General features: G+C 46.7%; 1 protein-coding gene across 6 annotated transcripts in view; it reads right to left on the bottom strand.

Moving 5' to 3' along the window:
- Positions 1 to 244: 244 nt before the first annotated feature.
- The window catches only part of LOC146869058 (G protein-coupled receptor 4-like), a 31,473-nt gene continuing 14,134 nt past the window's right edge, over positions 245 to 17,583 (bottom strand). For 3 of the 6 annotated variants that reach the window (XM_085653294.1, XM_085653305.1, XM_085653255.1), the window contains exon 2: positions 245 to 2,592. In XM_085653294.1, the coding sequence (XP_085509420.1) occupies positions 1,436 to 2,392 (957 nt within the window). In that variant the 5' untranslated portion in view covers positions 2,393 to 2,592 and the 3' untranslated portion in view covers positions 245 to 1,435. Of the gene's footprint in view, positions 2,593 to 5,285; positions 5,392 to 5,807; positions 5,929 to 17,583 lie in introns of those variants that run through there. The other 3 variants (XM_085653263.1, XM_085653282.1, XM_085653272.1) reach the window with 2 other exon arrangements.

Here is a 17,583-nt window from a genome sequence, read left to right on the forward strand (position 1 = left end):
GTAATCCATGAGGCAGATTTCTGGACATATACTCTGCTGTTTGCTTTGCTTTTCCTCAAAAGGTATTTTGAAGGGTTAATATTCTGTATTGAACAGCTGTGAGTATATGGAAATAATTCCTTCTGAATGTGGTGAAAGGCAATGTTAATTTAGCATAAAGACAACAATAACATCTTAAAGTGTCACAGCTTTCCTGGCTGTTAAACATACAATTGTTTTCTATAGGAAAAATTGTATTTTCACCATTGTGGTTATTACATTATATGAAATGATTCTATTGTTTTTCTTAAGAGTTCTCTCTACCATATTTTTATTTTTGAAGTTTTGCTAAGTTGTTTTGGCAGTTGTTCTACAAACAAGTATGTTGGCACAGCACTCTCAAAACAATACTACTGTGAGCTCTAGTTGCCCTTTTTTATCATACTTATTTCTCTTTTTATTCCAGTTTTTGCCTATGTTCAGGATAGCGGTATGCTAAATTCCCGTACCTTATGTTGTTGCTTATCCTCTTCAGTTTTCTTAGAAGTACATTTAGCATTCGCACAAAATTTTTGCAATGTTATAATTTTCTCAATAATTTTTTTTGCATAAATAAGTTAAGATTCATCTTTGTTTGAAATTATATCTATGCATTTAAAATTTAATTTACACAAATATACAAATATTTAATAGCCTATCACATGTTTTCAAATATTTTCTTTGGCTGTCTTTGATATAGTGAGATACGTTACTGTCACCTGATTTCTTTACTTGGCACAACCTCATCCATTTTTCTTCCATTAGCTGTGACAACTGTTTACTCACCTGTCTAATTGACAGTTTAGATTGTTCAACACTTCAATTAAAAATAAAATCTTACATTGTGGTTTTTATTAGTAATTTATTCTTGTCATTTGTTTAATTAAAAAGGTAAATGTATTATTTCTTTGATTTTTATTCTGATCCTTTTTCATAAAGGTTTTTCTTTTCACAATGTAATATACCCTTTCCGGTGATTTGTATTACAATTAAACTCTTATGTACAATTCATGTTAGATTACATTTGTGGAAAGATGTCACCTAGAATCTCTGAAACTATACCAGGGTGCTTTGTGGTACATATATACCACAACACACTCTGTTATACTGCCATGGAGAGCTACACTACTTGTACTCTAAATTGCCGAAACCGAGCCCTCAATCCAGCCCATTGCAGAGATTTAGGATTTCACTCTTTAAGCATTTACACAACTTTTACAATGAACAGAAGCAGAAATAATGCCTACTTTCTCTTAGGACACAAACACCCAATTCTAAATGCAAAAAACTATTCATCCTTTAACAGGTTGAAAATGACTTCAGTTCATTAGAACAGATAAATAAACTACAGAAATAATAGAAAAAAGTAATAATAATAAGTGCAGTGTGTGAAGAGTCTTTGTTTTAGGATAGTCCTTCACCTCTCCTTCCAATACAGAAACAGTCTGGCAGCCAGTTGAAGGGGTTTGTAAGCGTCTACAGTCGCATCTTTGCTGAGCAGGACATATACCAATGGGTTCACAATGTTCCCCAGGGTTGTCAAACCAAGGGCGATCTGGATGTACAGTAATATAGATGCCTCGAGCCTGCAGAGCTCTCCTTGGTTGTTCATATAGATGATTTCCATGAGGTGCTTGTAGAAGCTGGCGACCTGGTAGGGCCCCATGATCAAGAAAAATGTGACAACAGTTAAGATTGTCAAAACAAAGATCCTTTTTTTCTCCTCCGGCGGAATGGACTTCACCTTTCTCAGCTTCAAAAGGATGCTACTGTAAAAAACCACCATTAGGAGTGATGGAACAACAAAAGAAAGCCATACTGTGGATAACTTAAAGATGGAATAGTTCTTTCCAGTGGGATAGCCCTCATAGCACAATGTGGAGTTCTTGTGAACAGGGTCGTTCCTCAAGATAATGTAGGCAAGGGCGCACACCAGAGCTACTAACACCCAGGCACAAACACTGATTTGAGCAGCTCTCAGCAGAGTGTTCCAGCTGCGGTACCTCATCACGTGGACCACACCAATGTACCTTTCCAAGGCTATGAGGCAAAGAAAGCCTTGCTTGGTATAGAGGTTGGTGACAAAGCCCAGGCCCACAGAAGCACAGGCGGCTGAGCCCAGATCCCAGACGCGACTATGTTGGAAGTAGTGAATCCAGAAGGGCAGTGTGATGAGTTGCAGGAGTTCCGCCAGGGCCATGTTGGTCATGTATACAAAGAGCACTATTTTCCTTCGGATCCCTGAGATGAGGACCCACAACGCAAGGCAGTTGAGTGGAAGTCCGATTGCCAAAACCAAAGAGTACAGGCTGCTTAGAAACACATCAGCAATGGCAAAATCCAAGTCACAGGAGGTCACGTTTAAAGTATTCATGCTTTAAATGTCAGCACAGATGCGATGTAGCTTGTAGTTCTGTATGTACTGATTGAAGTTCTGCAAGGCTTCTTTTTAAAGTGGATGCTTTTAAGTGCAGTCTGCCAACGCAATACCGCTGGGGGTTCTTATTTTACAATCTCATGCAAGCTTTCCCTTGATAGTGTTTAATTATGAGAACTTTTCCCCAATGAAGGGATCTGCATAAAAGAAGGAAAAAGGAGAAACATTAACTGCCTTTGAAACACTTTGTACAGATGCATTCACCATCAACCCATGTGAGCATCCAAAACAAATAATGTACAGATGTTCTCATCACCAAGAGTAAACATTTCTCATTCCCATAAGAAACATGACCTGTAAATGAAATCAGCTTTCCACTAAGTCTCACTGAATTTGATAAAGACTATAATGATGCTTTGGCTACGAAACGTCTGGAAATGTATATTAAAGCCTTAACTCTCTGTATCCAAACTTTGGTCTCATCACTCTGCTTCTTAAACAAACCATATGCTGACCAGTGATCCTATCGCCTGTTCACTCCAATAAGTACCAGTAATAGGCTGCTGGCAAGAACGATACTAACTCCAGTAAAAGCCAAAATTGATCTTTCCGGATCAGCCTCATTTGATTCCGGGATTCGCAACACAGTAAATGTACCATGCACAAGATCGGTGTAGGGAATTATTCTCTCACTTTTGAAATTCCTAAATAGTGCCACACTTGCAGGATTCAGGACTTTTGGAGTGATTTACAAACCTCTCACACTGTAGAGGAGGGCTAGATAGGGTTGTCACCAATCCACTCATTTTTGCTGTGTCCATACTGCCCCTTAGCTTGCTCAGTGTGCAACAAGCATATATACAGAGGTATTAAATCCATCGGCATGAATCAATATTATAATCATATACTGATACTCTGTAATGGACTCTTGAAAACACTGATAATACACTCCCCAATGTGGGTAAACATGAAAAGTTAAGAATTACAAGTTATCTCTTCCCAGAAGCAACAGACTAGCAGAAATACCCTACAAAATGGGGTATGGTCCACTCATAGGTCTAGTGACATTACTATCAGAAGAATTCCAGAGGCACCCTTGAAGTGCTGAAAGTCATGGTACCCACCTGGGTTTTATTACATGTAGCCTTGATGGTTAGACTCCTGAATCAAAGGGATTCCTCTTCCCTCAACCCGTTGCCAACATCCTTGGTTAATTATTTAGGGGCCTACGCTCTGCTCCCCTTTCCCTCACTTTCATTGAAATCCGCTGATCCTTCTTCGTGATCTGAGTGACCTTGCGTTTCGGGATCATGAGACCTGTCACTGATGGCTCAATGCGCTAAATAGTGAATTCACTATTAAGAGCACCTCTGCCTTTGGTTTTAGGGTGGACAATTCCTTAAGGGTTTACTATGTTCTATAGGGTGATACAACTCATGATGATCATAGGTATAGCATAGCTTAGTTGCTACTAGAACAAATACTGTGACAAATGATCCAGAAGTCTGTAATGCTTCCCCACATAACCTTGATTTACTCCTTGGAACCCACATCATCGTGACCTTACATCGGAATCTGCATTTGTCATTCTTAGGGTAGGTATACAGTCCTGAGGAAACCTGTTAATTAATAATAGATTATTCTTTATATTTCTATGTGTTGTTTTTGGAACACACTAATGCAACCAGTGGAAGCTGCAGAGTAGAGGATAGCCAAGGAAGAAAGAACCATATACCAGGTTGACAAGTCATTCAAGTACAAGTTGTTGGTGGAAAACGTAGGTTTCAGGTATTTGTTATACTAAGTGATGTCTAACAATGCTAAGGGGCCAATTACGAGGGGGGCGTGGCTAACCGCCGAGAATGGCAGCCGCACACTGACGGAGCTACAGTGCGAGATCCGCTTAATCCAGTAATTACTATGAAACCTGGGGGCAATTTCTACCATTTGCATCCCCTTTTCGCACCGAGATGCTGTGGACAACACTTGGTCTGAGTGTCGACCCCGGAAATCCAAATCTGACTGGTGGAGCCGTGAGCGAGTTTCCCAACGAGCTGCGTAGCCCGGTGGGACAACTGTGCGCGGCCTTCCTTGGCCAACCTGACTGCCACCCTGAACCGCCGGCTTTCATCAACATGGTCTGTCAGTCCGCGAGGAATGCGCAGAGATCTACCCATGCCCAACACTACCGCCCATGCCATGGGAGAGCCTTGAAACGGAAAACAGAGGCCATCGGCTGGGCCCGTGTTCGGCTTGGGCCTGGGCTTAACAACTATCGTGGAAGCGGAGGAGAGCGGAGGGCTCCCTGAGACGGCACTGGGTATCGGAACATCGGCGCTGCTTGGAGTTTGGACAGAGGCAATCTCTAATCTGGCTAGCGGATTGCTTGGATTGCTGCCAGGACTGCCCTTCTCCCCGATTACACAGTGAGGACACGGAAGAGGCCTAACTAAGCCATCGCTGGCACTGAACGGAGGCCGGTGGGAAAAAACCTTGACTGGGTCTTCGCATAAATTGGGCCGGTCTCCAGCAAATATCATGGATATAGAGGTGATCGGGGGGCCCCCTGGCGCGATCCTGTGACCTGGTGTGCTGATACTGCCTGTGGCTCAAGGGGGGGGGGGTGCCCCCCGGTCTTACGGAGGCCTTCGGGCCATTCATTCTGGCCCTGCATTTGCTTCTCTCCCTGCCTACATACCAGAACACTGGGGAAGCCTATCTGCGCCACACTCATTGAGGGGTGAGCTTTGTCTCTTACCCTTCGGCTGTGTCATTTCTTGGGGTTGAGGTTGGTTGGTGCACCCCTCCCACCATTGTCATTGCTGTATCCGGTGCCTGCAGATCCCCCTTTCAGTTTACTGAACACACACACACCAATAGAGGAGCTTACCTTGTGAACTGAGTGATACCGAGCCACACTGAACTGCTCCTGGGGCCTTTGCTCATGCTGCAATCGCAGTCAGGAAAACGGCAAAATATATACCTTGGCTGGGCATCTAAAAAAAGATTTGTTTTACTCTTTTTAGGACTCCTACAAATACAGTGTATACTCCATACTCTATGTTGTACAACATGGGGCCATTTCCATCTATGCAATAGTAACTGATATTTGTCCTGATACATTGCATTCGCTTTGATTTAAAACTTGCGGTTGAGCGAACACTTGAACACCGCAGATACGACCCCCTTTCCCCAATATCGTGTAGACGGAGATTATCGGTCGTGGACCTCTTACTCAGTGAGCCGCTGCCCTCGATCACGAGGCCCAGAAACAGTGGGCCAGTAACTACGCCGATTTCTAAATTGAACAATTTCACACAATCGCAAATGTAAATTGGCTTCTATCGATGGCTTAAACAACAAGTCAGTCACTCTACCCTGTGGCTATACCCTACGTGGCTCTCCCTCTCACCTCAAGTTCACCACACGTACTGGAATGGGGCACACAAAAGGAAACATTCTGATATGCCATCAGCGGAAGTGCCAACCCAGGGGGTCTCCGACTCAGCCTCTCAATCATCCTCCATAAGCTGTGTCCCACCGATATATTTACCAACTGTTCCTGATAAGCTGGATCAAATTCTGCAGGAAATAAGAGACTCACGTCAATCCATTGAACACCAAATTGGCATACTACTAGAAATAGCACCACAACATAAAGACCATGCGTATCAAATATTGCAAATGCAAAAACAACTGGCCACCCTTCTCGATAGAGCCGATGATGCAGAAGGTACAGCCAGACGTAATAATGTTCGCATCATTGGAATGCCGGAGGGTTCTGAGGGCACAAACGTGACCCAATTTGTGATAAAATGGCTGAAAGAGCACATAGCCCCAGAAGGCCACTCTGCCTATTTCTGTGTGGAAAGAGCACACCGGATCCCTATGGGCAGACCGACAGCAGGAATGCTGCCCAGACCACTAATAGCCCGTATCCTGAACCTTACAGACCATGATTTTCTGCTGCAAAAGGCTAGAGAAAATGCTCCAATACAATTCGAGGACACTCTAATCTCTCTCTACCCAGACTATACTGTACAAGTGCAACGCCAAAGGGCATCCTACCAGCCACTTAAGCGGAAATTCCAGGCTCTCAATTGAAATATGCCCTATTGTTTGCAGCATGACTAAAAATTATATACAATCAAAATCCCACTTTTTTTAATGCCCTGAGACAGCAAATGACTGGCTGAAGTCCACTCTTCCCTCTCAGACTCTGGACAATATTGATCCGCAACTACGACATGTCCCAACAGGGTCAAATAAACCTGGACCCCGACGCAACAGATCAACACAAAAACTCCCCACCAAGAAACCATCACCGGAACGGGCTCCACTAGAACAGGAATTAGCATTGGCGGCGGCCGCCTCAATGCGCAACCCTACCAAGATAACATCTCTGGAACAATCAGATGATAATCTGGTGCCTAATCAGGAGTTATTGCAGAGTTATCGGCATTTTATCCCAGCCAAAGTCGCGATAAATTTATCACCCCATTCACAAGCTGGTGGTAACAGCCCATATCACCAGATTACCTGCGATAGCATCCGCAAAAAACATCGCCACAGATGACCCCGGCAACTATCGCTAATGAGATGCAGAGTAGGCGTTCCCGAGCAAAAAGCTGTGACAACACCACAACTCAACATTCTCAACAACCAGCCAGATCGGCGATAAGACCACAAAACAGGCAATAAGGCATGTTTGCAGCAGGAAACTAACACCTACTCTGACCTGGTGCAAAGTCAGACGACAGCCTGCACCAGAAAAGGGAGCCCAGCACAGAGCCACACTTGAAGACCAACAGATGATATGGAGCCAAAGATAATGCGACTTGGACACCCTAGAGTGCCACAACAGCCACCGCCACCACCCCCAGGACCGCCACCCCCCCCAGACTCCACCCCACCCCCCCCAGACCACCACAGAGGCAGCGGAGACAGACAGCGGACCTTCAGGAAACGCACCAGCCTCACTGACCTAACACCAGACAATGTCATCGCCCACTACAGGCTCAAAGGGACAACCATCCTCCGCATCCTGACCATCATTGCCCACAGGCTAACGGTACCAACACAGCGGACAACCAACATCCCACCGCAGACATAGCTGCTGGCTGTGCTGCACCTATTGGCCTCTGGTACCTCCCAACCAACAACCGCCAGAGTCGGAGGAGTCTCACAGTCAGCCCTATCCAAGTTCCTCACACCTGTCCTGGATGCCATCATCAGCTTGGTACCCCAGTACCTATACGTCCCCCACACAGCACAGGAACAGCTGGAGACCAAGAAAGGCTTCTACGCCATAGCTGTATTCCCGCACATGTTGGGGCAATCGATTGCACACATGTCCTACTTGTGCCCCCTGCCGACACTGCACACAATTACCGCAACAGAATGCACATGCATTCCATCAATTTGCAGGCAATAGTGGACCACCGGGGAATCTTCACCAATGTCGTCGCCAACTACCCAGGCAGTGTGCATGATTCATACATCTTCCAACAGTCCATTATCAACCGGTGCTTCTAGGAAGACACCTACGGAAATGACCTGCTCGTTGGTAAGTACAAACTGAACACACCACACCCCCAACTCCACAATCATGCAACTTACAACTCTGGCAATGCACACGTCACAGACTCACATACAACATGCCAAGCAACATGCCCACCCACCAGACACGACAGCACAACTTACTGTGGCAAACTGGGCTAGCCATGTACATGAACCAACAGCATGGCACCTCAGCCACACAATAGTGGAATGGGGGGAGAGGTGGGAACCAGGCATGTGCAAAGGAGTGACCCATGAATGAGAATGTACACAATGCTAAGTGTGGCGGAGATGTGATGGACAGACTGCAGTATGCATACCACAGACATATCCATGTCTACATGCACTGCTGGTGTTTGGAGTGTAGTGGACAGTGGACACAACCATGTCACCCCAGCCAGTGGGGAAGATTGCGGAAATGTAGCTTGTGACGCCCCCCGCCCCTGAAAGCGAGTGCGGAGTTAGATGGCCTGGCGCCCGCCAGGCCAGCGTAGGGGTGTGAATAAAAAGCACGTAGCTCTGGGCGCGGTTCTCTTCCGGAATGCCCAACGTGTCTGCCAGGGCGGCGCCTTCCACCCTGCCATGAGGCCGACGCCATGAGCGGTGTTGCCTGCGATCCTGTGCACCTGCTGCACCCCGGGCGGCTGGTCCCCAAACCTGTCTTGCCCGCCCCTGCGCACCCAGGCCTCACTGCTCACCTGCCGATACTGGCGTGTGTCAAAGAGGGCCCACCACGTGCCGGCGCAAGCTCCGAGCCCGAGGCCCACGACCTTGGCAGCCTCCTCAGACCATCACGGCCTCTGAGACACAGGCCCGCAGTACTCCTTTCTCGTTGACGTACTCCACCGGCCTACACTGCGGTCAAGTAGGTCACACATTTGGAACCGAGTCTTGATTATGCAATGGCAGAGCACACACTTTATGGCAGAGTTTATATCACTATACTCCCTTCGATGTGGTGCCACCAAGTCTGTGCAGAGCATTTCAACCATACGTGTCTGTGGTCCCTCGCTGACTACCGCCTTTGGGCCCCACTGCGGGCCAGTAGGTCACACGTTTGGAACGGAGTCTTGATTTCTCAATGGCAGAGTCCATATCATTGTACGTCAGGAGAGGAGTAAGACGAAGACGCGGTTCAGTCCGGAGCAAAAAAGGATCATCGTTGCAAAGGTGTCCGAACACTACCAGAAACTGCTCTGGTGTCACTGATTGGGTTTCACGCGAGCCAACGACACGTGGCTGTGGGCCCCTGTTGACCGCTGCCTCGTGCCTTCACTGCGGTTGAGTAGGTCACACATTTGGAACTCAGTCGGGATTTATTTATGGCAGATTTTATATCATTGTACAGGCCTCATCAGACTATCTCCTTTCAGCTCCAGTGCCACTAAGTCTGTTCCCCGACATCCATGGACACTTTCTGGTTGAACTTTGGTGGTAACTAGTCTATGGACTGGGGGTTGTCTTCATCATCATGTTGTTGATACTGACTTTGTGGCAAGAACGAGGCTGTAGCATGCCACTCCTCCATTTGCCACTTCCGGCAGGCTTCTGCCCTCTGTATCATGTCCCAGAGGATACCTTCCACTGTCCCCCTCAACCCTCCTCTACATTTACCTTTGACATCGATGAGGACCCCGCTCACCTCGCGTGGCCCTACCTCAGTGCACCGCAAGTCCCCGTGGAGGTGTGCCTGTGCCAGCCGCAGTGCATCCGGGGCCATTAACTATGTACAGCTCAAGTTATGGACCCTGTCTGATAGCATATTGGATGGTCTCTGGGTCGATGGCCTGGGGGTCATCAAGGCCATGTGTCTGTGACCCTGCGCTGTCCGCTGCCTCCGGACTCAACTGCGGTCCACCTGGGCTCCCACATCAAATCTAGTCCTGACCTACTCGGACGTTGCATCACACCAGGATGCACATGCCACCACCGCCAGGACCAACTCCAAACAGGTGCCAGAGTCAGAAGTGTCTTACTGCCAAACTATCAGAGTCACTCACACCGGTCATGGGTGCCATCATTAGCTTGATACCCTGCTCAGCTCTTCAGGTGCCACTAACTCAGTGCACCACATCTCATGGACCATTCTGGTTGCATATTGGGTGAACACTGTACTTTCTCTGGCTACCACCATGATGCTTCACAGTTGTTTCTGTTATGCTGGTGTTTTCTGTTTCCGCTTTAATTGTGATCACTGGTCAAGTTGTTGCCAGCACCAACGACTCCATGAGGGCTGGCTTACACTCACCCCACACACATTCAGCACAGGCATCACTGTACATGTGACCCTTGCAATAAAGGTGTCGAGCGCACGTGCCCGTAGCCAGTTCAACAAACTGAGTGTGTCCATGTGCTCATAATGTATGCTTTAGGGCCCCGGGTCCTACAACATTACATTGTGCCGTGTACAGCTGATGCAGCCATGTCACCGCAGGCAGCGGGTGAGACCTTGCACATGTAGCTTTGTTGTCCCCCACTCAATACGTAAGAGGAGTGAACTGGGCCGGCGTGTGCCAGTCCAGCGTGGGGGTGTAGATGATTATCCCGTGGCTCTGGGTGTGGTTCAGTACTGGAAATGCGCAAAGGCATGTGTCTCTGTCGCAGTGTGGGTCTCCATTGGGGAGTGTAAGTTGTCCCTGATGGGACTCAGACACCCACGTATGTGGTCTAGTTCTGCTTCCATGAGGTCGAGCCCCACTCACACCTGTTTGGCTACCCCCTTCTGGCATGTCTGACACATGCCCTTGGAATGCGATGTATGCTTCGGTGGGATGCTGGGAGCCAGCCGTGGTGGTAGGTGCATCCAGCTGTGTGGTCTGTGCAGGAGGTGCCGTATCCTCAATGCAGCTGGGCTGCCCTGCTCCTGGAAGTCAATTGCCTGAGATGTCCATGAACTGTTGTAGGGCGTCGGTGTCGAAAGTGTGGCAGTCCTCTTCAGCATCACTGTAGAGTTGTCTGGTCTGCTCTGCTAGGAGTGTTGATTGTCCCTCTGCAATGTAAAGGGGAGATGCTGGTTGACAGTGTGTTCCATGTATGTTGACACATTGCACATGTTTACATACAGACTGCACAACAATGTACATTGTGACTGTTTGGAGCTGACTATTTCATGCTGAACAGTGGACATTTGAACTACATCAGGGATGTGAGGTTGTACACGTACACTCATCTCACAGTTTCCTGCTATGCCAGATGTGATTTACTAGTTTCTACGCACAAGCGGAACCAATTGTGTCCTTTGTTCTGCAGTGTAAGTGTTGCACTGTGTACCACATTGTCGGCACTGTGAATGTGCTGTTATTGCTGTGTGTGTGTGATGCATTGTGGGAGAGTCGCCCATGCAGATGTGATTTTGCTGCCCCTTATCCCTTGGAGGCGGTGTGCCTTTGACTTTTGTGCTTTTAAGGTGCTGTGATGTTGGCGATTTGTGTTCTTGGACGGTTTGGTACTCTTGTGCATTGTTTGCAGAAATATTGTTGATGTCAGTGGTTGTTTGTGCACGTGGATGTGTCAGTATGACCCGTCCTTTACGGATATGGTCCACACTCAGCCACCTCAGTCTCGTGGCGTGCACAATGTCATGGTGATTGTACTCCAGCCATGCTGATCGTCATGTAGTGTTACTTGCATTGTCAGTGTGGCTCACAAATACGCATCTTTGCTGTGTTTCACATGGGTGCATGTGTGTATTGTGGAATTGGTGATGTGTGGGGTGGGACCCTTTTGGGCACATGGTCGACGGGGGCCTACTTGATGTTTGTATGTGTGCTGCAGTGTACTACGGGGATCAGGGACATGATCCAGTGTCATTGTGGGTGTGCTACACATTGTTGTGCATGGGTGCCATTGTGCCCGTCTCCCCTGGTCGTTACCCTGTTGATGTTGTGTCAGGTCATGTCGAGCTGTGTCCGGACTCCCTACTCATTGCACCGTCCCCACACAGATGACTGTGGCCACCATTTGCTCAGGGTCCTCCTGTGGCGCAGGACTCCCACCTCCAGTCGCCGTTGCTGCCTTCCTGTTGGCGCAGATTTCTGCTTGGTTTGGATTTTCACATCATTCCAGCACATCTTGACCTCCTCAACACTCCGACTGCATTCACGATGGAATGACATTTATCCGTCAGTGTTGCCAATGACACGGTGGAGGTGATGGACAGTTGTCGTTAGTGTTCTGTCACCTCCGTGACGACGATCCGGCTGTCATGCATGCTGTACCACGTCTTCCTTTTCCTCTTCCCCTTGGCCTGCCCAGACCCCGAGGTTCCTTGCTGGTGGTCTGTGGGGCTTGTGGGATTTGCGTTGACCTGGGCACTCGGTCCGGAGGCATCCATGGTGCTACACAGTTTATTTTTTTGGCCTTTTTTTTGTTCTGCTTTTATAGTGCATTTTCCAGCATTACGCGTGGGAATTGCAGGCCTGTCGCTGGTTATCGATGATTTTTGTATTGCGGTTGGCCTCATCGCAACTTTGTTTGCGTTTCGCATTTTTGCGGCATTGCATTGATTTTAACGCAGTCATTTGGCGCGTTATCGTGGGACTATCGCATGGTGCCACGGGGTGAGAATACTCCGTTAACATTGCGTTGTTTTCCCACGATAGACTGCGATGTGCAAAGCTGCGTTAAGCAAATTTTGCGGTGATTGTCACACGGTCTTGAGAATATGCCCCATATTTGGTTAACAACAATGGAACATCACACAACAACTGTTATAATTAAGGACCTGACCGAACATGCCAGAGGTAAGTAAGATACTATCAGTGTATTACTATTTAGTTTTTTTCTCCCCAGATTTCTGCTAAATTTTTTATCTTGTTATAGGGTCCCGCCATGAGTATAGCTCTGTTTGGAACTGCCAAGTCATGTACGGCATAGGACCCACCCCCCCTGCAGTTATTGCATTGCAGTTTCTTGAAGATTTATGGGTTCCTGGCTCACCCTATCTCATACATTGTAATATATTCCTCGTGCCTCCCCTGGGTATTTTCTTATATCTGTCTGATATTGAATGGCTGTGTTGGGTAAATACAAAGTGCTAACGTGGAATGTACGGGGAATGGGATCAGTCTACAAACGTCATAGAATTTACACCCAACTAAATAGACGAAAAGTGCAAATAGCCCTTATTCAAGAAACATCTAACCAATTCAAAAGTGACCAAAATGCGTAAAAAATGGAAAGGCCAAATATTTAATACAACCTATTCTGCCTTTGCAAGAGGATCACTCATTTGGATCAGACATGGGGTACCATTTGTTCTTGTGGAACAGCATATAGACACGGCAGGGCGTTATGTATTGCTACAGGGCAGACTAGATGGCATTCCTATAGTTCTTGGTAGTGTATATGCACAAAATTATGAACAAAATGCCTGCCTCACTACCCTAAACACAGTTTTAGCCAACTGGGGCGTATATCAATGGGTCCTTGGTGGGGATTATAACTATTTCAGATTTCCACTTAGATCGTTCTCCCCCCCCCCCCCAGTTCGGGGAGCTGTGTCTACTAAAAAACACAGAGTTTCTACAGGCTTGGGCTGCGAGCTGGACACTACAATATGCGTGGCACCTGCAACATCCTACTAGTCGAGAATATTCATTCTATTCCCCCCGCATCAATTGCACACTAGACTAGACACGATATTTTGCTCCATGTCTTTGGTATCCAGGATTTCCAAATCCACATCTTGGAAAACACTCTCCGACCACAATCCGCTTGAACTAACTCTTGAATGGGGGACGGTGCCCACCCCGATCCTGACATGTAGGCTATGGCCTCAAACCCTAGAAGACACAGTTTTCCGGGATAAAATAGGCACTGCCATTACTAATTATTTTACAGAAAACAATAATTCTGCATCTTCTCACTTAGTGGAGTGGGATGCTGTTAAACAGTGATCAGGGGCACGGCAATAGGGGCAACTGAGGAGCCCGGCAGGAAACACAAAAACCTTACCATAGTAGAGGACACCCTTAATAATTTAGAGAACAACGCTATTACTGACCCGAATAAACAAGTACAGCTACAAGAAGCCAGAATCAAACACGCTGAACTTCTTGAGCAACTTCGCCTAATAGATTATAGCTCATACACTCAATACAGTCATAAGGAAGCAGATAAATCAGGTACCCTTTTAGCACGTCTCATACGCAATGCTCCCCCCCCCCCGTCCCAAAACCGGAAATAATTCTCCCAGATGGTACTGTTGTGCTTACTCAAGCAGAGATCACTCTTGCATTCTGCACCTATTACAAACAACTATACAGCGCCCCAGCTATTACATCACATGAATACATAGAAGCCTTTTTGGACACTCTCACGTACCCAAAACAGACAACTGACGCTCAATCAGAATTAGAAAGCCCCTATAACCAAAACTGACGTAAAAGAAGCATTAAAGACCTTCCAAATAATAAGACTCCGGGTCTGGATGGGCACCCAACTGAATTGTATTCAGCATATGCTGATAAACTGGCCCCATGCCTAGAGAACCTATATAAAACAGCTTATGAGAGGCGCACTCTTCCATGGACCACTATGCAAGCGCTAGTTACTTCTCTCCCCAAACCAAATAGAGACCCCTGTGATATGTCGGATTACCGGCCCCTATCATTATTATCCACTGAGTATAAAATACTCGGTAAAATATTAGCCAAGCGGCTTCTTCCCGATCTCCCAAAACTAATCCACATTGATCAATGTGGATTTGTGCCTGGCCGCAGTACCTCCCTAAATATTAGACATTTCCATTATATAATGGAAACTGCATGGGACTTCTCCTGTAAAACCGGGTGTATCTCCCTTGACCTGCAACAAGCATTCAATACACGCAATTGGACATATATGCTGGCAGCTATGGAAAAATTTGGCATCCCAAGAGGTTATTTACAATGGGTTGAATTACTATATACCGCCTCCACAGCACAGACCTTTCTGGCTCTCATATATCCCACCCATATTCAGTAGCAAGGGGAACTAGGCAAGGATGCCCCTTGTCACCACTGTTATTTGTCCTGCCTCTAGAACCCCTGCTCATTAAGCTCTGCAAAGAGGCCACAGATATGGGGATTATAATAAGAAATTCCATACATATAGTGTCTGCCTATGCCGACAACCTTATACTTTTCTTAAAAGATATTACTACAGATTTAGAACCTATCCCATCTATATTCCAACAATTTGAACTGGGGTCAGGGTTAGCAGTCAACGCAAATCAATCAGATGCTTTCTATATGAGAAAAGGAACCTAGACCCCATTAAATTTGGCAATTTTACTCTATCGACAGCTCCACAAACTTTTAAGTATTTGGGCATACAAATATTTAGATCTTCCCACAACCTAATAGATGGAAATCTGTTGAGGATCCTTGCGGGTGCAGATCTCTTTTTGGACCTCGTTACCTTTGTCCGTGATGGGCAGAGTGGCCGTCTCCAAAATGGGAATGCTCCCTCGACATTTATATTTTTTCACTAATCTACTGATAATAACCCCAGCCAAAATCTTTCGTATTCTGGATACCCTCCTATCAGAACTTATTTGGGGTACGGGTCGTAGGAGGTTGAGTCTGGATAAACTGCAGTTGTGCCCTGAAGAAGGAGGTCTGGGCACTCCGGACTTTCAGGCATATTGCATGTCTAGTCAACTACAATGGCTATCGTACTGGCTAGCAGGGCGACATACACAAAATTGGTTTTACACCACAGCTTCTTAATCAGGGTACTCTTCATGCGTTATTGCTCCCAAACGCTAAGATTCCGCCCACAGTTTCCCCCTGCTGAAAACAGCCCTATCATACCGAAGACAGTCACTCCAATACACTAAAAGAGTCTCCCCATACTCTCCCAATATCCCCCTGCTTGGGATACCTACCGCCACTGGAGTAATTTTGAAACGTGCTGTGTCGCAATAGACACAAGAAGGAGTGACGACGATTGGAACACTGTTTATAGAAGGTACACTAGCAGACCACGATAATTTCACTCGCACTCAAGGGCTTCCTCGGACACTGTTTCTCCTCCATGCCACTATCTCTCATTACATTAAACGGTCTGGGCTCCTGAAGGGACTGAACCTCCTACCCATGAGCTAGTCCATGCAGTGCATCTAATGGGAGAGGGACGTCACCTTACTCGTTGGTTTATACAGGGGCATTAGGGCACACTCGGGAATACCACTAACCCCTCTCCGGACGAAATGGACTATAGAGTTGGGCAAGGACCTAACAGACAAAGAGTGGGCATCCATACTAGAATTCCCTAAGAAAGTGTCTAGAAACGCTGATTTTAAATATATACAATACATGATTTTGCATAGGGCATATCTCACACCACACCGCCTTAATAATATCTACCTGAATGCACAACTCTGGTCCTAGATGTCAGGAGGCAGATGCTGACCTATTCCATATGTTATGGGATTGCCCGCGGTTACGGGGATTTGGGCACACGATACGGTACAGGGTGCAAGAAATCACTGACACGAATGTCTGGGTGACAGCGGACAGTTGTCTATTGGGTCAACACAAGTGTCCACAGAGGCAGAAAGTCCATTACAGATTTGCTGACATGACTATTCTACGGGCAAAACGTGCCATCACCATGCGATGGAAATCTGTTTCTCCTCCTACACCACTTCCCTGGCATGCAGAAATGATCCGTTGGGGCAGCGCAGGAAGTGCCACTATGAGACAAGAAGAATTTTGTCTACGTAAAATACCCATCTCTATGCAGTGGGATCAGAAGTTGAAAGCCCTGAAAGCTATAGACCCTTTGCCCACTCCAGCGTCTCAGGGAGCACCCACACCCCCCACATCCATACTAGCTAACTCGACCGAACCCTTATAATGCCATATCTTTCCCAATCTCTTAATACCTAGGAGCATATAAATGTATATTACTAGTACAACTGTATGGTTTTTAAGCGAGAGAATATAACCGGTCATGATTGTGATTACATAGGAATCCAGAGAACCGGGGGGAGGGGGAGGGGTATTTTTCAGTTTAAGGAATACTAGCCTATAGTTCATTGCATAAGCACGAGTTTCTATAATATGTGGTTGTTTATCCACAAATGTAATCCTAATTTACTATACTTACTACTCCGTTGTACTGTACAACGTTATAATGCAGTTTTGCTCATATAAACGCTTACAGCCTGGTTGTATTATCCTATCACAAGAACTCCGGTTCCACAGTATGTTTTTATTCACAGCAGTGTATCTCATATGCTATAAGAAATTAATAAACTCAATAAAATTGTAGTTAAAAAAAAAAAAAAAAGGGGCCGAATAAGAGTCTGGCAATTCTCAGACCGCCAGACTAGTGTTGGGGGGGTGGTGGTGGTGGTCTTGCCACCACCACATTAAAACCCTAGTGGTGGTGCTGCCTTGGGACTGCTGACACCACCAGGGAACCACGATTCCCAGGCAGTGGCGTGGTGGTCCAGATGCATCTATATACTTGGTGGGATCGCCGTGGTCCCGCCAAGCATATTAGTAGTTTCCTCTCTGCCAGAGTTTTCATGGAGGTTCTGTTTCAATGAAACACCCGCATGGAGAGAAAACCAAGGGGGCCCTAAAGGACCCCCTTGTGCATCATGCCCTGTAGATGCCCACAGGGTGGCACAGAAG

Source organism: Triturus cristatus, chromosome 1_1 (assembly GCF_964204655.1).
Source record: "Triturus cristatus chromosome 1_1, aTriCri1.1, whole genome shotgun sequence".
Taxonomy (NCBI): Eukaryota; Metazoa; Chordata; class Amphibia; order Caudata; family Salamandridae; genus Triturus; species Triturus cristatus.